Source organism: Mytilus trossulus, chromosome 3 (genome assembly GCF_036588685.1).
Source record: "Mytilus trossulus isolate FHL-02 chromosome 3, PNRI_Mtr1.1.1.hap1, whole genome shotgun sequence".
Taxonomy (NCBI): domain Eukaryota; kingdom Metazoa; phylum Mollusca; class Bivalvia; order Mytilida; family Mytilidae; genus Mytilus; species Mytilus trossulus.
The window spans coordinates 77,308,278-77,331,182 of NC_086375.1; the positions used below are offsets into that span (position 1 = coordinate 77,308,278).

Genomic DNA, 22,905 nt, shown 5'->3' on the forward strand with positions numbered 1-22,905 from the left:
AATGGCCCCTGTCCATAGAAAGATATTGTAATTCACCAGGGTTTTGCATTGAAATGATTTCTATATATGGTCAGTGTCAATAAATAAAGGCAACAGTAGTATATCGCTGTTCAGTATTCATAAATCGAAAGAGAAAAAAACATATCCTGGTTACAAACTAAAACTAAGGGAAACGTACCAAATATAAGAGAACTACGACACAACAGAAACGCACAACACCAAAATGTAACACACACAGAAACGACTAAAAGTTTGCTTAATTGATCAAATAATAGGATACTTTATTATGCTTATATAGGTATATAATGATAATTTTAACAGAATTCCAACTTTTGGAAATAAATACGAACATGCTAATAGTTCAGTCTAGATGTATATATCATTATTCTCAAATCAAAAAATTGTCTCAGTTAGTTCATTCAATATAATAGCCTGTTTTTATATTATCAAAATCTAGATAGAATTGCCATGAATCTTTCACTTTAATTTTTTCCTAAACTTTTTCTTTTTTTCTTATTTTGTTTTCTGAAATTGCAAATATTTTTTCTTATTATTGTTTTTCAAAATTTTGTGCAACGCAAGGCCCTAATGGATAAAAACGTCTGATGTGAGTTTTTTTCTTTTCTGACGATACAGTTGAGACTTCTACATTATTCATGTAATACACATAATGGTCATATAGTTGAAGAAAACAATTAAAAAAACAATACATTAATTTTTAATTACACAATCAAACATTCCCACACACGACCTTGTAGACTGGTCTCAACTCTATTTTATTAAAGGAAGACACAGCCCTATACATCTCCTGAACTTGGCAATGAAGCTTTTCCTTTCTGCCATTCAGATAATCCACCCGGAAAATGCTTTGCACTAAAATCCACATAGAGACAATCAGTTACAAAACATAATACGCAATGCGTTAATAGAGATTTCCAATAAACTGACTTTACTCGACCTAACCGACCTAACTCAACGTATGTCGTCCTATTGCATTGAAGCATGACGGAGGGGAGCATTCACTGCATGCATGTTTTACTCTTTGAACACGCATTGTTGCTGGAATATGCCTTCAGTAAAATTCAACCCCAACTATTTTTATTTACTCTTTAAATACTTTGTCATTAAACTTTGAATCATTTTATTGACATAAATACTATAATGGAACAAGTAAATTAGCAACTTGTAATCAAACACACCCATCATTTCTTGTCATTTCACTTGACCCATATTTTAGTTCTTCTCACATTATGAATTTTAAAAACTACCAAGACGACATTTAGCATACTAATATTAAAATAACGAATTCCGAAGCGAGAAGGTTGCCTCTTTATTGTTTTAAAAAGATTTAACGTTTAAAGTAAATTCCAACACACCCGAATGTAAAAGGTGTCCTCGACTTTTAAAACAAAATAATATTTTTCTATAATTTAATTGAAGATAATTTGATGTGGGCAGAAATTCATATCAATGATATATTTTTCTCTTTTTTTAAGTACTTTCTCGTCTTTACCTATACCAAATTAAGGGGCGTGGCTTTTGTTTAAGTATATACAAACTTGCATCCGAGGATACAGGGGTAGTGGGCGTACTCCCCCTTTTCGATCGCTAAATAAGTTTTAAAATCTCATGTTTTCCACAATATCATTTTAGCGTATAATTGTCCAAATTCTTATTTGCATCGCTTCGCTCGTCAGTCACCCTCTTTCAAATATCTTGGATCCGGCCATAATCACGAACTGTATTGCACGAAAAAAAAACGTAAATGATTGTCGTTTGACTTTGATAAATACTTTAAAAAACAACAATGTCGGAAAATTAGGCATCTCGTATGTGATTTAAAAGTTTAAGACTACGAACTGAATTAGTCTTTTTTCCCGTGATTTAGTATATATATATATAAAAAAAGATGTGGTATGACTGCCAATGAGACAACTACCCACAAAAGACCAAATTGACACAAACATTAACAACTATAGGTCACCACACGGCCTTCAACCATGAGCAAAGCCCATACCGCTCACTGAATACAGAAATATGATACTGACGTGTAATCTAATGGACACATGGGCACTATTTAAAATCTGCTATACAATTTTGACCACTAACGGTATCTTTTAATTCTTAATTTTTTATTTATACAAAAATCAAGGTGTGGTATGATTTTCAATGAGACAACTCTTCAAAAGAGAACAAATGACACAGAAATTTTAACAACTATAGTCCAACGAAGGGGTTTCAACAATGAGCAAAGCTTATACAGCATAGTCAGCTATAAGAGGCTCCAAAATGACAAAAACTAACAGGCAAATTAATCTTAACAAAAAAAATCAACGAAAACACAACAACAAACGATAAGCACTGAATTAAAATGTTCTGACTTGGAACAGTCACATCCGTACTAGGACAATGGTGTAACAGTACGAAATCAATATTATAAACGGGATAATCATTCTTTATTTATTAGTTGTAGTTGTTTTAAAGATAGTGTTCAGCAGCTGTGGATACTATCATTTCGGTAAATGGAGCTTACTAATATTTGGAAGTACTAGAAATGGCTAGCTGTTTTTATGCTTCGTTTCAGTCTCACGAGTCAATCCCTATCTATCAGTTTAATTGTGATCATGCTCATTTGATAAACATACTTCTATGATTGGCTATAACTTGGATATTTATAAAAACTATGTATCATAGATATGCATGCGTAAAATAAGTTCTCGACATAAACCGGCTGAAATATAAAACAAGAATTAAACCTCACGTTATATATATACTTACGACGAAGAAGCCTCAAGAAATATATAATACATGTACTTACGACGAAGATTATGCCTCAAGCTATAGCACTTATGATGATGATGATACTGATGTATGTCTTATGTCCAGCGACAAATATTACATATATATTGAGGATGATGAAAATTAATTATAATGATAAATACATATACCTTTTTAAACATGCCCGACAATTAAGAGAAGCATTTTCATATGCTAGGTAACAAGAGAGCGTAACCACTATAAAGAAACACTTGTCTTTCTACGAGTAAACCAATACCTGCTCTTGCTCGTGAATGCATCATGCTTGTTGGAGAAGCCGAAAAATGCAGTCTTAAAGTCATTCGATCAGGGAGTCCAACATAATAATTGAATTTGTATTCGGGGCTAGCTTGCTACATGTACCAGTCAATTCCATATACAAGTATATAATTATGAATATAAAATGTGTTTTTTTTTCCAGTCGTGTAACACCTTCACTGGTGATCCTGTCATTGGATCTGTCGCATAGTTGTCCCTTTTATATATATATATCTCCAAAGCGAGACAAAAGTTGAAACTTATTTTTTTTTTGCTAACTCAATCAATATATTCGATAGCTTTAGAATCTACTTCTAATTGAATAAATACGAGTAAAAGAAAATTCCCGTAAAGACTGAAGTGACATTATAGTTGTCTCAAAAATGTAACAACTATGTAAATTGACATTCTCATCCACTTTTAATTAGAAATACTTGGGGACAGGATATTTTTTAGCAAATTACTATAATAAGTTGATAGTTTACTATCCACAGTGGTCAATGCAGGTTATCAGTCATCAATTGATAATCAAGCACACCTTCTAAATTACAATCTAACGAATTGGTGTACACATTTGTTTACACGCATTATTATCAACTACATTTTTCCTTTTATAACGTTCGTTGACTTTCATTTGAAAGAAAAGAATATGTCAACTGCTAAAATTTAAAGAAGTACATGACCTTTAATATATTTTTTTTAATATTCACTTCCCGTTGACGTACATTTTCCCTGTTGAATTTGTTTTTAGCAGATTGTAAATTGAGGAGATTAAAAGTATGATGCAATCCCAGTTTTCAACTTTAACTGAGACACGTTCTGATTAACATTTTGAGCTCATTTTTTTCTGAAATTACGACAAAATCTATATAAATTAATACCCACGGAAATTAAATATTGTAAAACATAAAAAATCAAAAAGAAGAATCTATCTGATAACGACAAACAAAATCAATACAATTAAAATATCAAATAGTAGGTTCATTAAATTTTGCAATTTTATCTGAAAATCAAAGTCATTGTGAAAACCATGAAAGACAACTCCAATGAATCGTATGATAGGTAAAGATATGTATATATACGTGGTCTTATGACAGTGAAGTTTAGGCGGGAATATCAATAATCACGTGATATATAGAAATCATGATTTCTTCCGTTTTTCAGCATCTTAGAAATATTTGATATTGATAAAATGTATTATGAATGCGTTTCATTGTTTAGGAATACTTAGTTAAAACTGGGGTAATGCATTTAACAAAATTAATTGGTTAGCAATAACCGGTCCCGTTACGTGCGTACGTCGAGTTAGGTACGTATGTCATTTTATTGGAAATCTCTATTTAATATGAGCTGTCAATACCTTTTTTTCAGGTTTACTTGTAAAATGATTTTGTTTACAAATTTACTCTAAGATGAAAATCGTTTTCAAACTATCATATACAAGTTGCTCACGGATTATACTGAACAAGGCAGTCAACAATCAATAACTCGTTGAAAGTTAATGAAGGCAATTTTTGCAATTTTATTTAAGTTCTTCTTTGAATTCGATCATTAAACTGTATTATACATCTGTCCAATAAGTTCTGAGTTAGGAATGCGTTTGCTTGTCAGATGCATGATCAAGTTCTTCAATTCTTATACGAAATAGTTTCGGTGAGTTTACTTCTAGAAAAAAAAATCAAGACGATTATTACAACTTTATACTACTTACCTTTCAAACCCGTATTCTATCGCCATTTTCACAGCACTTCTGCTTCGTTCACCACTACAACAAACAAATACTATATTGTCTTCAAGTTCCGGTAAATAATTTCCATACAACACTTTAAAATGCTCAGGTGACATATCAAATGCTTCTGCTAATTGGTCAACTGCAAAATATGATCAACAAAGTATTTGATGATTGCTCGATCCACGTACATATCCTTCGTAAAAAAGAAGCAAAACATTGGAAAGACATAAAGCGTGCATTTTTCTTATCACATAACAGTGTAGTGTAGTGACAGCAAAAAATACAAATGTTTTATCAAATTGTAACCTTAGTCATCGATAATATACACCACCTGCTAGGGTTATACCACAGGCTTCAACGTTCCTTAGGAGTCAGAATCTCTAACGACGCACTTTTAAGTTCTTTAATTGGAGCCGTGAATCATATTAGTGGAACCCGGTTCCAAACTCATTCACCAATGTAGTCCATAATGGGAGCATATAGCATATAGAAAAGGTTACGATGGCACCCAAAGTAAAATGCAACCCTTGTTATCCCAAACTTGCAGTTCTTATCGTGTCTGGATTTTTTGTCCTCTGTTCAAAAACGTAGCCTTCAAAAAGCTAACCACAGGATATTCAATCGCATGAAAAATATAATGAAGTCGGTCATGTATTAACTGGACACATATTTGACAATAGACAACTAAATAGAGATGTTAGCCAAAGGTAAAAAACAACGAATATCTCAGATCATCAACCTGGATGTCCAAGTTACCAATGGTTATAGTTAATGATTATGCCAGAAAATGTGTAAAACGCAAACTACAGGAAACCAAACTGGACACTTTATCTGCATGGATCATAACAGTTTAGATATGGATCTTAACAGTTTTGTCGTGAACTCAGACGTGCAATCAAGTATATGATGAGCACAAAGATTTCGAAGCCATTCAAGTAGCCCGAGCTCCTCTCTTCGTGGCAAACATATTTTGGCAAATTGCTCTAGGTGACAAAGCCTCATACAATACTGTTTTTATACGAAAATATACCATTTGAAATCCCATATTTACCCCCATGAACATCTTCATGAAAGAAGAGATTTGAGAACATCACAAGTCCGTCATATTCTCCCTGTGTATAATCATAAAATAAGGACGAGGAAAATCTCCCGTTTTAATACTGGATACATAAATTGATAATAATCCGTATAGAGAACGATTTATAGCCGACAATTGAAGAAGTTCCACAGAATATTCTAGAGTAAAATATGTCATTCAAACATATTGTTATGTAGTATATTCCAACAACGTTGACAATCAGATGTGCATTGTTAACAATTTTCAAGGTCTACGTCAAAATCTTTTATACAAGTCTACAGAAAGATCAAGATTTGATTTGTGTATGCTTAACACTACTTCCCCCGTTTGCTCAATTTAAAGATCGACTACATCGTCAAATATTATAGAGCCTTTCCGAAGAAAAATCTTACTTGATGATAAATCTATTTAAACAATAAATATTTAAAGGCAATAGAAGTATAATGCTTTTCAAATGTCACAAATCAATAGAGAGCAAACAAATCCGGGTAACAAACTAAATTCGAGGAAAACACATCAACTATAAGAGGAAAACAATGAAACAGCAGAAACACTGAAGTGCCACAAAAAGCAAATAACAATTCATTGAATTATACACTGAAGATTGTACTGTCAAAGTGATGGATCTTTTTGTATGGACAATATATAATAATTTTCAAAACAGCGTGGACAAGACCATTTCTTAGTGCGCTCAGGTAATTAATTGACTGGGTCAGATTATGTGAACAGTCTATTGTGACGCCCGCACTTTTCATATCTTACGTATTGTATACATTTTAACTGTAGGGTCACCTAAGGTTCTAAACGCATAAAACAAACCATATGAATGACTAGCAGAGGAATAAACCTTCATGATGTGTTGATTTTAATGTTAAAAACTTAAATTTTATTATTTTCTTCTTGTGCACCTACATGTACTTTACTCTTTTAATCTATTTAAATCCCCATTAGAAGGCCTGTGACAGATTGGGTGAGCGTAAAATCACTGATATCGGTAGCCGATGACGAACAAATTAAATGGAAATGATTCAGTATTGTTACCAACATAAGTATTGTGGTTTTCCACGCTGATATCGTCACCAGCATAGGTATCGAACAAGTGGTTGTTATTAGTCTCATCATAGATACCCACATTAAGAATTAGATTGTGTTCGTCTAAAATAAATTACGTAGTTCAAAAGTAAGAAGAGTATTGAGGACCAAAACTTTCAAAAGGTTATGCAAAATGAAGCTAATATAATCGATTCCTAAAGATAGCAAATCCTTGGAATTTCAAAAATTCAAAGTTTTGTAAACACTTAATTTATAATTATCACCATATGCATTGGCTGATGATACCCTAGGAAAGAAAACCTCTACCAGCAGTGGTGACAACCCAGTGGTTGGAAAAAGGCTCATCATAGATACCAGGAATATAATGTGTACGGCAACCGTACGTTTCGTCTACAAAAAGGCTCGTCAGGTGTTTTTTTGCCACACTTATCATGCCGACGCACACAGTCTCGCTCGGATTGAAGTTCGTGCGATTCACCCAGTTTTTTATTCTTATCTTTAAAAATAAATACCCGAGGTTAACACCCGTCAACTTCTATTTTTTTTGTCATGTTATTGGTTGTTTATTTGAATTAAGGTTTCTGTTTGTCCCTTTGACATTTTCTCCATCGTTTTGGTTATTTTTATCTCCGTATATACTGTACAAAAGCCTTCGGTACAACTCAATATGGGATCTTAATGTGTCCTGTTGCAAGACAAAATCCACCCTTTTCATAGTCAGTCAAATTTACAATCAACCATGCATTACAGTCGACCCACTCTGCAAACCTATCTTTTATTTTTGTTGTGTTCTCATCCAAAATATGCGTGGACTTTTTACCACTGGATGTTAAGCAAGTAATTTGTCGTGTTAATGACACCAAATGATGCTTAATATTCATACGAAGTTAACTGTTCAGTCGTAAATGTAAAACTTAAGAACTGCTATCACAGATTCATCTTGGTGAAAACTTTAATCAGTGCACATACCAATAAGTAAAAATAGTTACATCATTTGCCGATCTTTACCTGTTGATTATACTTAGGGGGAGGTGTAGTATTCTTCATTAATATCTTAATGACAACTGTAACGCTGTCAATTACTTACGTGGTATATTTATTTCGTTATGATGAAATCTTCCAAACTTGTCTAATTCATATGCATCTCGAACATCTATTATTACAATACTACCGTTCTTTAAGCCAGAAAGCAGCTGATCATATTCCACGTTTGGTGGTTTAACTGTTCTTTGCGAATAGTTTTTAACTGAAATGAAAAATTTCAATATCAAAGCAAACTCTTCTACAAGTTGATGCAGAATAATCGGTTCCTTAATCAATGGGTTACAGCGATTCAGTATACTGGAATTATTATTGATATACTCATACGGGTTATGTTCTTCTCGTATAGGTTATAATGGCATACTACTAACCATTAACCGGAGAGATTGTACTTGATTTTCTTTAATGAAGACTTATTCTTTGATTTAGGCTTGGAGCTAGCATGTTAGTAACAGTTTACTGCTAGTAGCCCTTTGTTATAATTTTATTTTATATTTATTATCTATTTTTTCCATTCTTAAGCCAGGAACACCTGTCTTTTTTAATCTTTTGTATATTTGAATTTTGATACGTTTAAATGTTTTGGAGTGTAGTGTGGCGTCTATTTCGCTGAAATACTTAACATTATTTTAAGGGGCCAGCTGAAGCCTGTCTCCGGATGCAAGCGTTTCTTGCTGCTTTTAGACCCATTGATGATTTGTGTTGGGTTTTGCTTATTATTTGGGTTGTTGACGCATTCACCGTTTCCATTCTCAATTCGATATATATCGACTCATAACGACTTGATATCTTTGATCTTGTGGATCTCTATCCGTCAGTGGAGGAAGCGCTGTGTCGATTTTGCAGTTGAGACTAGTAATGCCTTAGGATATTATCAGCTCGAGTAGTCAGAACCTTGACCCTGACATGATTTATAATATTTTTTTACCAAAATTCCCCTTGAACAAATTAAGCAACTACTATGGAAACGAAGGTTATAAGTCCCTATTGCAAGTTTTATGTAAAAAAAACTCATCATAGATACCAGGATTAAAAATTAGTATTTACGCCAGACGCGCGTTTCGTTTATAAAAGACTCACCAGTGACGCTCGAATCAAAAGATGTTTAAAAGGCCAAATAAAGTACGAAGTTGAACATGTCGAAGAGCATTGAGGACCAAAAATTCCTGAAAGTAGTGCCAAATACAGCTAAGGTAATCTATTCCTGAGGTAGAAATGCCTTAGTATTTTCACAAATTCAAAAATAAATAACAGGTAATTTATAATTATGAAAATATCAATGATAACTCAGGTCAACACAGAAGTGCTGACTACTGGGCTGGTGATACCCTCGGGGAAATCAATCTCCACCAGCAGTGGCATCGTCCCAGTGGTTGCAAATAAACTCATCATAGATACCAGGAATAAAATTTTACATTTACGCCAGACGCGTAATATGACGTAATATGACTCATTTCATGTTATTTTGATCAAATAGTTTAAAAAGTAAATCAACAAACAATACCGACTTCCGATGAATATTCATAACGGAACGATGTTATTCAAAAGGAAAATGAAAAGCCCAAACACATCAAACGAATGGACTACAACTGTCATATTCCTGAATTATTCCTAGCTCAGTACAGGCATTTTCGTATGCAGAAAATGGTGGATAAAATCTGGTCTGATAGCTAGCTAAACATCTCACTTGTATGACAGTCGTATACAATGACATTACATTAACAACGACGTGTGAACCAAACGAACAGACATAATAGGTAAAAATGTCAAAAATAGTTGTACAGCAGTCAATATTTTGTTATAATCTTAATCACTTTAAAAACAACAAAATATATAACAAAGAAACACAAAAAGACAAAGCACATTAGTTAAAATGATAGATAAGAATATAGAAATTTACCATAGCACATTAACACTATAATAGGATGTATAAGTGAAGAGCCATGTCATATGTTTCATAGAGATATAAAAATGCATTTAAACACAATACATACACAAACACGAAAAACAAGAATACAAAAATATTTACCATAAACCACTAGCTCAACGACGGTATATGTAAATACAGAGCCACGTCAAATGGACATAGAAACAAAAGAAAACCCAGACATAACAGTTAAACTAATATTCATAAAAACAATATAACAAGAATGTGTCCCCAGTACACGGATGCCCCATCTGCACTATCATTTTCTATGTTCAGTGGACCGTGAAAATGGGAAAAAATCTCTAATTTGGCATCAAAATTTGAACTAAGTTTCAAGTTGATTGGACTTCATCAAAAACTACCTCGAGCCTGAAGCGGGACAGACGGACGAACGGACAGAGCCACAGACCAGTAAACATAATGCACATAATGGGGCATAAAAATATCATAGCACGTCATTAAGACGATAATCAACGTCAGTACCCAGAATATATATTTCAATATCATCGTGTATTATTTGTAAAGTTAATGCGAAAGTTTTATCAACAAGGTATTGGTACTTTCGAAAAAAGCACGAAACATGCTTTGACATTCCCATGGCTCATCAATCTTCTACTCAGACACTAGTGACGGTTCAAAGTCTTAGTAGCAGCTGCAAGCTTTTGAATACCGACTGACTTGGGAAATAGATATCCAATATACAGGTGAAGTTGGTATATTGTTTCTAAGCAGATGGAAAAGGATAATTTGAAAATTAATATCGTCTCGTTTTTCATACATTCTGGTACTGCGACGACCTTGTATGTCAAATTCGAGGTATAAGTATAAAAATGAGGGGAATATATTCATGGAATCCAATGAAATGTTTGGATTGATGATGGAAAGAACATCAGCAAATATTATACTGATAAGGTCAATGTTGAAACTATGTTACAATGTTCCTCTCATCCACTTTTCCTCAGATTGTAGTACCCTAAGGTAACAGCTGTTACCTACATCGTCGATGGGTCAGCTCAATATGTGATAAAATGCGTAGTTGTATTTTGCAAGAGATTTTAAGAATGAAGGTTTATAGGACAAGAACATTTATGTATACAACATAAACATTTTCAGCTTAAAATATATGGATCAAGTCGTGTCGTTGTTTAAAGGACATGAATAATCGATACATAAATGTTGATCTTACTGTTGAATAAAGTACATCTACTTGGTGTAACAATATTTTGGTGATACCTATAACCTATGTATTGTCTTGATTTGACATTTAACGTCCTATACAGTTTATTTACTAATATGCGAGTACAATTTACACAGTTCAGAGAAATTCTCAGCTATTCAAAATTTGAAAGCATATTTTAACTGGTACAGAATTCTCCCTTGATTCATCAAAAATCAATATTACATTTGTCTAGTCACATTTGTATAATAAAAAAGGGTAAAATTGAATCATGTATTCTTTCTTTCATTTTGTTGCTTCTGTGCTTTATCTTAATGCCTTTTTGTTTGTCTTTGTTGACATATTTGGTATTTTTATAGTGATTAACATTATAGTTATAGCACTATGTTGACTGCTGTACCCCTATTTTTGATAGTTCTTCCTATCATATATGTATATTTTGTTCCCATATTGTTGTAAATATATTGGAATGTTATGCGACGGTCATACAAGTGAGACGTTTAGCTAGCTATAAAACAAGATTAAATACACCATTTTGTACATAAGGAAATGCATACTTTGTATTCCAAGTCCGGAATATGACAGTTGTTTTCCGTTCGTTTGATGAGAGCTTTTAATTTTGCCGTTTGATAAAGGACTTTCCGATCTGAATTTTTATTTTATTTATTTTTATTTTAGATTTTAGTACTATGTTGTACAAGTTTGAAGAACCGCGACGGCACGATCTTAAACCCTCAGCATTAATCTGATAGAACTGAAACTATGCATTGAAGAACTTAAAATATATAGATTGTCAATAAGGCAAAAAAAGCTTCAAGGATAAAATTTTGTGTTCTACAAGTAAGTGTGAGTTTTAAGGTCTCGTCTCTCTTTTTTTAACAGCTTGATGTAACAATGTTCATTTCGAGTCCTTAAATTATGTTCGATATAGAATTTAGCATTTACAGAAAACAATAAACTAAAATGGCCCGACAAATTGTTAGTTTTCTATTCTACTAATTAGTAGAAGAAGAATACAAAGGTTTGTTTAAAACTTGGTTGACAGCATAATACACCCTACTGTGGACTGTAAGTTCCTAAGGGTGTCATTAGCTTAGAAATTAGTGCTTCGGTTCTGAAATGATTTATAACACATAAAACAGTTTCTTTAAATTAAACCGTTATTTGATTGGGAATTAACTAGGCCAATTTATTTGTTCCAACTCCTCTGACAATGTAACCTTAGATTCATTAAACCACTTACGTATGTCTTATATATTTAGCTCCTAAAGTTAATACGTATTAATGTATCCCTGGCAAATGTTATGTTGTTATTAAAGTGGTATATTTAACTTTGCCATTAAGCACAAAGTTTGGCTAGCAACAAAACCAGGTTCAACCTAGCATTATTTCTTAAAAATTTCTTGTACCAAGTGAGGAATTTTGCAGTTGTTATCTTATAGTTCGTCTGCATTGTCGTTTGCTTTTTTGTTTGCGCTTCAGTGTTCCTGTTGTTTCGTTGTTTTCCTCTTAAAATTGATGTGTTCCCCTCGGTTTTGATTTGTGTTCTCTCAAACGATATACGAATTTTGAACAGCGGTAAACAACTGTTGCCTTTATTCCGTTTTGACTTTTATATTTATACTCAGACGCACGAAATTTATATAAATTATACAGTGTCATTTTCATCTTCACTTGGTTCTTGGGACCATTTTGAAAGCTCACGACGATCAACATCATCAAGTACTATAATGGTACTTGATCATTTCGAAAGAAACAATTCATGTATATATTAGCTGCATGCTTTTATATAATAGTAATCAAAGGTACCAGGATTATAATTTCATACGCCAGACGCGCGTTTTGTCTACATGAAACTCATAAGTGACGCTGAGATCAAAATAGTTATACAGACAAAAAAGTACAAAGTTGAAGAGCATTGAGGACCCAAAATTCAAAAAGGTTATGACAAATACGGCTACGGTAATATATGCCTGGAATAAGAAAATCCTTTGTTTTTCCTTATCAAAATTCAAAGTTTTATAACAGAAAATTTATAAAAATGGCCATATAATTGATATTCATGTCAACACCGAAGTGCTGACTACTGGGCTGGTGATACCCTCGGGGACAAAACGTCCACCAGCAGTGGCAGCGACCCAGTGGTGTAAATAGTTATCAAAGATACCAGAATAATAATGTAATACGCCAGACTTGCGTTTTGTCAACATAAGACTCATCAGTGACGCTCAGATCAAAATAGTTACAAAGTCAAAAAGTACAAAGTTGAAGAGCATTGAGGACCCACAATTCAAAAAAGTTATGCCAAATACGGCTAAGGTAATCTACGCCTGGAATAAGACAATCCTTTGTTTTTCCTTATTAAAATTCAAAGTTTTAAAACAGGAAATTTATAAAAGACCAAATAATTGATATTCATGTCAACACCGAAGTGCTGTCTATTGGGCTTGTGAAACCCTCGGTGACGAAACGTCCACCAGCAGTGGCAGCGACCCAGTATATAATACCTTTCTATACTGGTGCGAAAGTGTACACCAGTGACAGAAGTATCAACTACGACGGTCAGTTCCATTCACCAACCTGGTAAGCATTGAATTTTAGTTATTTTTGTTCAACCAGTTTAAAAGCAATGAATGCTGACCACTGCCTCACAAAACAGACCAAGCTAACAGAGACATTATAAATGTATACCAATAAAATGATAATATAGCCATGAAACAAAATCTTGAAGCCAAAAGAAAAATCAATGTAAAACATAAACGTGCGAAATGCAGGAATTTGCAAAGAAGCAGATATAGCCACAATAGACTTAATTTTTCAGGGATCAAATAATTTCACTTTGACCTGGTAGTTATATATAAATTAGCGACAACAAGTGAAAACAGTCATTAAGCTTATATTTTTGGCAATAAGCTAACGCCTTTGCATTTAGCTATTGCCTGAAATTACAAGGCATTAAGCCTATTTCCTCAAATCTGATGATGATTATCCAACCATTTGCCAAACATCATTTCAGGTTAATTTTTGGATTTTTGTTCATCTTCCAAATACATTTTAATTCGGGGAAATATTATTGATGTATAATATTAAAACAAATAGATTCCAAAAATTTATATAAACTGATTTGAAAGATTTCGTCTTTTAGTATTTGTTCGTTTTCAAAAAAAGAACTTACTCGCAGTTCTTTGGGGGTATTGATCTGCAATGGTCGAGCATTTTTCAGTTATTTAAAAATAGACAACTAAAGATATGAAATTTTGCCTGTCCCATCATCTTTCCATCTGTTTTATTAGATGTGTAAATTGTCTTAATACTCATCTTGTCTTTTCATATCTCAATCTGGAGTATTAACATTTAAGAAACAAAAACATTTTAGAATCGTTGCGGAATATGAATTGGAATCAGGGAAAACAAAGATCCTATACCCAAGAAACATGTACAGTTATCATTTGACTAAGATTTTACCTATATTAAGAAAATAAGGCAACTATAGATTTTAACAATTTGAAATAATATGACACTATTTTACCATTGGAGGTTTGAAAGACTAAAGTAAGAGATAATGATGAGAGAAATTTAAAAATTTATGTTTTTCTAGAGGAAACTGATAAAATGTGGTATTTTGAGAAAACAAAAAGAGATATATCAAAGCGGCATTATTATATTATTATAAAAATTTGGCTTTGCAAACAATTCCCAAGAATCCAATGGACTTTTCCTCCATTTTATTAAAATTGTGACATGATCAAATAGGAAATGAAGTAGTTGTAAAAAGTAAATTAACAAAAATACTGAACTGCGAGAAAAATTCAAAACGACAGGTCAATAATCAAATGGCAAAATCAAAATCTAAATCACATCAAACAAATGAACAACAACTGTCGTAATCCTGACTTGGTACAGGTATTTTCTTATGTTGCAAATGGCGGAGTAAAATTGGTTTAATAGCTAACTAAACCTCTCACTTATATGACAGTCGCATAAAATTCCATTGATAACGATGTGTGAGCAAAACAAACAGGTAATAATGTCAAAATAGGGGTACCAGCCGTTTTACCCAAAGAGTTTTGCAGAAGAGAACTAGTTGATTTAATCGGTTTTAAACAAATATAGTGTACTAATATCACATAGAAAAAGTATGTCTCTAGAGCTCTTTAGTTAACAAATACTTCAAAGTTGGCATCTTACTTAGTTTCATTTACAAATGATAGAGAGAAAAAAGGAAACTGGGAAATAGTCTGTGCCATAACTCTGCACTTGTTGGTAACAGATAAATTTTCTACCAATATAGAAATAAGGAGCTGTAATATGAAACAACTACCAAGTTTAACATGTATGTTGAAAGGGTTATTCTATGAGTTGTAACATCAATATTTTACTTATGATTTTATTTTATGTAATTGACATTTAAACTTCACTTCTTATTATTTTATTATGTACAAAATGTAGTTTAACTTTGAATAAATTTCTCTTCATTTACTCTTAATAAATAACATTTAGGCATTAAAAGTAATGCCTGATCCGAATTTTCAGGATTTGATTTAATTGCGATACATTAGGTAGTAGACTAACTAGCAAAAATTAATGTAGTTATGTACCGAATACGCATTTACGAACATGCTATGGTAAAAAACGGAGAATTGCACATTAACAGGGGCGAAGATATATATGAAATGACTGATATAAGTGAAAAATGGTATGTATATGACACCGATTTTCTGGTCACCATTCAAGAACGTTATGATACTAGGTAGGTGCACAAAAGATGGTTGATACCTCGGTTGCTTGTGCACTGTATTGAAGATGAAAGTGGCACTCGAATCATCTTAACCAGAAACCACATTGAAGAGCAATGATAATAACAAATATCAAATTACAGCACCTTATTTTGATCTTTATACAGTTTTAGTAGTGCAGGTTTAGTGTCAAATGTTTTTATGTTTTGTGATGTAAGGCTGTTAAATGTGATTACAATTTGAAGACAACTTTTACCTTTTAAATGAAATGTCCGAAACCAAAAAAATGAACATTTTATTAATTGCTGCTGACAAAGTTACCAACACGTACTACACACCAGGTATGATTAATGACTCAACTATTTTTGCCAGGAAACGAATCTCCCCCCCCCCCAAAAAAAAAAAACAACAAAAAAAAAAAACAAATCCGTCTTTATGTAAGGACTTTAACAATGATCTTCGTACTACTAATACAAAAACAATAGGGTTCATGCTCTTACCAAGGGGTTTTTACAAGCAATGACTTGTAACCATTTAACATTCATTGATTTGGTTCAGATGCTGAAATGAAATAAGATGATGCTGGCACAATTCATTAATATTTATTTGAACTAGTGTACTCCAGTGACTGTAAGATGGTTTGCATGAGAGCAAAAAGTTGAAGAACACATAAAATTAAGGAAAAACATCGAAAGACATTTTACTTCAAAATACCCCACTAAAACGGAAAGTAGGTCCTTCATCCCTTCAATTACTTTGACTTTATCCACCAACACTTTGTAGAGTTTAGAAAAAAAAAACAGAGTTAAGGGCTCCACACATTACATTTGTTTTAAATTGTATGGTTAAGAAAAATACACTTAGTAATAGAAACAAGTGGGAACAGATATTTCACTAACAATACGAAAATAATCAGATTGGGATATTCTTAACATAATTGCCTGTGCCGTTATTAATAACGTGTAAGTGGAGATTTATAATTTGAACTAAATATCTCAAAACAATATATTAAACAGTTATGTGAATTTCTAACAACAATTTACACACTGAAAAAGGCAGATATAATAATATGCCTTTGGATAAAAGAATATGTAAACATTGTATTGATAACAAAATTGAAAATGAGTTTCATTTCATATGTGAATAAACTCATAGATACCTGGACTAAATTTAGTATATACGCCAGAAGCGAGTTTCGTCTTCTAAAGACTCATCAGTGACGCTCGAATCCCAAAAAGTTAAAAATGCCAAAAAAAGTACGAAATTGAAGAGCATTGAGGACCAAAATTCCTAAAAGTTTTGCCAAATACAGCTAAGGTAATCTATGCCTGAGGTAGAAAAGCCTTAGTATTTCAAATAATTCAAAAATGTGTAAACAGTAAATTTATAAAAATAATCATATCAATGACAATTCATGTCAGCATACCTCTATCAAGACAAGGGAAAAGTTGTTAATATTATACCATGATTTTGTAATTTAGATAATTTTGATAAATTTAAATATTTAATGAACTTTTCGGAGACTGATGTTCTCACCAGATTTCTTAAATATATAGACAAATGTTATTTGACTAGACATTCATCAGTGGGAATAATATTGAAGTGTTTTGTCTATTGCTTGGTTATGTTTTATTGTTGTTTTGTTTTGTATATGTTTTTATATGTGTTCATGTGTTTCAGCGATGATCCTTTTGTACTGGATTTTATACTGAATAAAATTAGTTAGTTTTAGGTCAAACGATGTTAGGAAATGGCAAGTTTCCCCAAAAAGCAGTCTGTTTGTAGTGGTTTATTTTTCATTTAGTGGTGTACTTATATAACATGTTGTTCGACTTTCAAATTAGTTGCTATCTTTGTGATCATCCTGTTGGTAGCTGGACAGCATAAGTTTTTTATAGTATTTTTTTTTAATGGCCCTTCCACATAGTGCGTCTGTACAAGGCTATGCTACATAAACAAGTTTAATAATAATAGTTGTTTTTCAGTCAGTTTTTTGTCCAAAGTATAAAAAAAGATGTGGTATAATTTCCAATGAGACAACTCTCCACAAGAAACCATCAGATTATTGGTGTTAAATGAGGTTTAGTTTAAACATATTTTATTGTTCAAAATGACAAAAGGATCAGACACAAGTTTTACAACTTAGAAACGTCTTCTCCAAGTTAAATGAGGTATATTTACATGTCCACCATTTATATGACGCTCAAGTTCAGAACCTGACACCAAAACACTATCTTTAAGCAAAAATAGAGTTTACAATATAGTTACCTTCATAAGAACATGACTGTGCAGGAATATGAGTTGCAGTCCATTCGTTTGATGTGTTTGAGCTTTTGATTTTGCCATTTGCCGAGGATAGCAATGGACTTTAACTTTAAAATGAATCCAGTTAAAGTTTGATAATACGAAGATAAATGAAGAAACTGAAATGAAGATGTCTTGATGATACTCATATTATAGTCACAAAGCATCTACAGTAGTGCAAAATCTAGCTACAACCATGTGTGGACATTTCCTTAAGACAATTTTAACACCCAAAAGCATCAACTGGGTCGACTTATTTAACAAAAAATCCTGGACCAAAATTCTACCTGATAAAAGGTATTGTTTGCACCTGTCCTAATTCAGGAATATAATGTTCAGTGGTTGTCTACTGTTTATGTGGTTTATAAGTATTTCTTGTTTCTTTTTTTTATATAGATTGGACCGTTTGTTTTCCCGTTTGGTTTTACACTAGTAATTTTTGGGGCCCGTTATAGCTTGCTGTTCAGTGTGAGCTAAGACTCCGAGTTGGAGGCTGTTCCTTGGCCTATAATGGTTTACTTTTATAAATTGTTACTTGGATGGAGAGTTGTCTCAATGGCACTCATACCACACCTTTATATATATATATAGGCAATCATGGTTTGTCTGATTTCCATCCCTGCATGGAATTTAATGAAAATCGGCATCAAAATTACAGAAATGACACAAGTTTTTATGTGCAAAAGGCATTTATATGTTTTATATTTTTTCTAAATAAAGCATACTTAAAAACAAATAATTTATACATATATGTACACTTTTATATGTCTTTACACATATGAGTCTACATGAATAAAAAGCATTATGACACTGAATGGTTTTGTCTGAATTATATATCACAGTTAATTAAGGAAGATCAACAAAGAAGCAGACACAATATATTAAAAGAAATAATAAAAATAAAAGTGCACAGCAGGAGACATTGCTAGTATAAAAGGGAAAAAAATAACAGTAACTCAACCCTCCCAACAAAAACAAGTGTGTATACACTAAAATGCCACGCCTGACTTCTATTAAATTATTATTGGGTTTTTATGTAGACAATATTTAGATATTAAAGGATGTACCAGAAATCTCACATTAGTTTCACATTATTAATGATCAATAAAAATAAGGTCGATGTCAAATGAACCTTTTAAAAAGACAAGTAAACTTTGCATTCACTATGTGGATTTTATCTAACATATTTCCTAATAGTATCTGTGAACAGACCTGATCACAAACAATAAACATGGAACATGGAACCATGATCATTGAAGTAGAGGTCAGTTGAACTCATACACCAAATAAATGTGTCCTTGTATTTAAAACAAATGAAAAAAAAAAAAGAAGTGATCGAAAAGTAGTTCAACTCACTGAATTGTAAAATGAGGTACAAGGCAAGAGTATTACAAACAATAAGGTATCTGTATAAAAGATATTGATAATTCAACTCTACTACCCTCTTACTTATAAAGCTTAATACAAATAGTTTGTCCGCACTGGATAAGCATTTCTATATCTTGCATTCTGTGACTATTGTAACAGGTGAAACAATTATGTGATAAAAATAACAAAATCAAATCCAAATACTCTCTAATAAGTGCATAATAATATAATAATATATTGTAGTTTTTCCACATATAATAAGAATTGTATCAATACGATGGAAAAGGAAGGATGTAATCTGACAGTGTAATTTAATGTACACATTATTAAAATCTATTAGCATTTAAACAAAAAAAATCCTTTTGAAAAAACATATATTGAAGCCTATGTAACTTAATAGAAGTACCAGCATGAACAGGGTTGATGGGTGGAAGGTGAGAATGTATAATTGTGTTGGATCAAACCCAATGCAAATCTGAGTTCTTGCAAAAATAAATAACTCCCAAAAAAACCGATACAATTTTCTATTCCAGTAGGTAATAAACAATCATTTAATTGGTCTATTCTTTTGGGCAACTTATTAATTTCATTCCACCTCTATCTAAAATGTATCTGTATTAACCTTTTCTTACCACGAAAAATTTGTTCCGAAATTAACCTGTTTAAGTTTTGATTATTTAACCAGAAACGTCTGGTGTAGGAAAAGATTCACATATACAATTCTGGAATTGCTCAGTTTATAGTATTTGTCTTGATTTTTCAAGTAATCTATGTAAGTTATATAGTTATCATTTATGTTGCCATTGTTATAACAGGGATTGAGAATCTAATGCAGGAAAGAGAGTAAGAAAAGGTTTCTGATGAGGCTTGTCATTCTGTCTCATACCTTGAACAAAAATGACAAGGGATTCTGTCTATTAACAGTTTAGACTGGGATATTTGTACATGGCCCCAAAAAGGTTAACTAAATATATGGAGAGAAAATAATCATACCCCTGTGGCAAGGCATTATTTGAGTGGAAATGTAGTTTATCATTCAAATTAAGGCATGTACATATAATAACATAATTACTTTAACTTATTATACTTGTTGATAGACAACTCAATACTAAAAAAGTATCAATTTTTTAGACTACTGCATTGGAACAGCATCCATGAGTAGATTTTGATGTGTGTTACTGCGAGTAACATTCAACTTCAACTCTGTTGAGTAATCAGGCCTGTCAATTGCAATGTAATTTAAACATCTTTAAATTACTTCATAATGCAAACAATACAAAATAACATCTTCAGATTTTGGCAATGATTTTGGTAACATAACAATTTAATAATAAAAAAGATTGTTTGAATTTCATTCAATTCATCAACTTCAATAAAAAGAAAAAACATTTAATATCCCAGCAGTTTTGTTGCAAGAAGGAAAAGTTAAAAAAAAAAGGTTTATTTAAAAAGTCTGTAATATAAATGACCAGTCATTTTAGACTTTTAATGAAGGAAAAAAAAACCTGTCTACATCTGATTCCTAACAAAACTGTGGGTGATAATACATCTCCGTTTATATTATATGGAAAAGAAACAAACTTTAACCAACATGATCAAGACATCTGAGCATTGAATCAAGGTTTAAATCCATCAAAATAAATTACTTGTAATATTTGCATTAATGATGATGATACTGTTCATTCTATTCACAAAATTAACTTTAATTATATATGATTGGTGTATGATTGTATATATATCTACTGGTTCTCGTATTTAAATACACGTAATAAAAAGGAATTGTTAATGAGACAGCAAAACACAGGCATGAAAACCCATAAGTTTTTTTGGGGAATTTTTTTCTCATCAAAGAAAGCACCTGTCTTTTGAGCAAATCAATACAAGCAAATGTATTTACATAGCTTGATATCAAACATATTTACTAAAGGTTGGAAGAAAAAAACTGTCATATAGATTAGCAACAAATGATACTTTTGTAATTAACAGGTAATAACACATAATGTGACATATGATTAAAACAATTCCTGCTAAGTTTACATAGAGAATGATGAGGATATAAATTATGATTAGCAGTTAAGCTTATAGCAGACCAATAAGAATATAATCAAGTGAGTATTATCACTTACTAGGATATAAGTCATTTCATGATAGAAGTGCTTTATAAATCCTTGCACTATTTTCTTATTTAGCCCTAGCCTATTCTAGTATATTTGATATTATATATATTGTACAAGATATAAAAGTGATATGGTTTAACAATGATTTATTATTAACAACTGAATTAATGCAAGGCTTGAAAATTTTCAGGAACTTTATGACAATCCAACACATACATAATAAATTTGCATAATGGATATACTATTCTAGCATCTTAAAAGTCCTATACAATAGACTATGTTTCGAAAAAATTAAAAAAATTTACCAAATATAAAAAATTTCATGGTCTCAATTTAATGACACGTTTTTCAGATTTGAAAGATATTAATTATGTATTAGATCAGAGAAAGATTACAATAAAAACTTATCATTTAATGAATAATTGCATTTAGTCCCTCATTTTTCAAGCCTTGTTACTGATGATTTTCTAATGATCACAGTTTCTATAGAAGATATGATGATACATTATTACATTGTTTTCTTTTTATAATTTAATTTTAATTTTTTATTCATTATAACATTACTCCTTTTTAATGACAAGTAGTTCACAGTTTTTCTAGTTACAATGATACTAATATTCAGTTACAAGGAGAACAATAATTTACATATTCTACAACAGATGTATTTTCTTATCCCTTCATTTATAGTCTAGGACCATAGGTATCACCCTGTTATAGTTACTGAAGTTAAAGAAGCATTAGTTGGTCTGTTAAGTGGCATGATCCAGACAATTGTCCTTTGTCAAACAACAGGATCTGTAGTCACAAGCTACTAGCTCTCAAGTCTTTGGTAACATCATGTTTTAGTAGTTTCAAACAGCTGAAGATCTTGGATTAGTTGATGAGACAGCAATTAGAGCAGATGTAGTCACAGCAAGCCTTGATACACCTTTTTCTTCTAAGATATCTTGAGCACCACATATTTGTTCCTGAAATACACATAAAACACATTATAATCAACTTTCAGAGCCTTATTCAACTTTCTTGTCAAAAGATACCACAACTATTAGAAAATACTGTTGTTTCAGCATCAGACTCGTAAAACTTGCGCTTCAATCCTCAGTTGTTGTTTACACTGTAATATTCTAAAGATTTAACCAATATGATTTCTCTGTTTACATATTTTAAATCCATTACATGTTACATTGATACACATCAACAATTTCACCTGTGGCAACAAATGATGCAAAACATTACCATCGGAAAACAATTGAGTTTATGAGATTGTTTATGACTATATATATAAAATTCCCAAAAC

At 31.9% G+C, this 22,905-nt stretch overlaps 1 protein-coding gene across 1 annotated transcript in view; it reads right to left on the reverse strand.

The window, feature by feature from the left end:
• Nucleotides 1–18,789: 18,789 nt before the first annotated feature.
• Nucleotides 18,790–22,905, reverse strand: part of LOC134712484 (leucine-rich repeat and calponin homology domain-containing protein 2-like) — a 54,288-nt gene continuing 50,172 nt past the window's right edge. Inside the window, exon 20 of the mRNA XM_063574069.1 lies at nucleotides 18,790–22,576. Within this exon, the coding sequence (XP_063430139.1) occupies nucleotides 22,460–22,576 (117 nt within the window). The 3' untranslated portion in view covers nucleotides 18,790–22,459. The remainder of the gene's footprint in view (nucleotides 22,577–22,905) is intronic.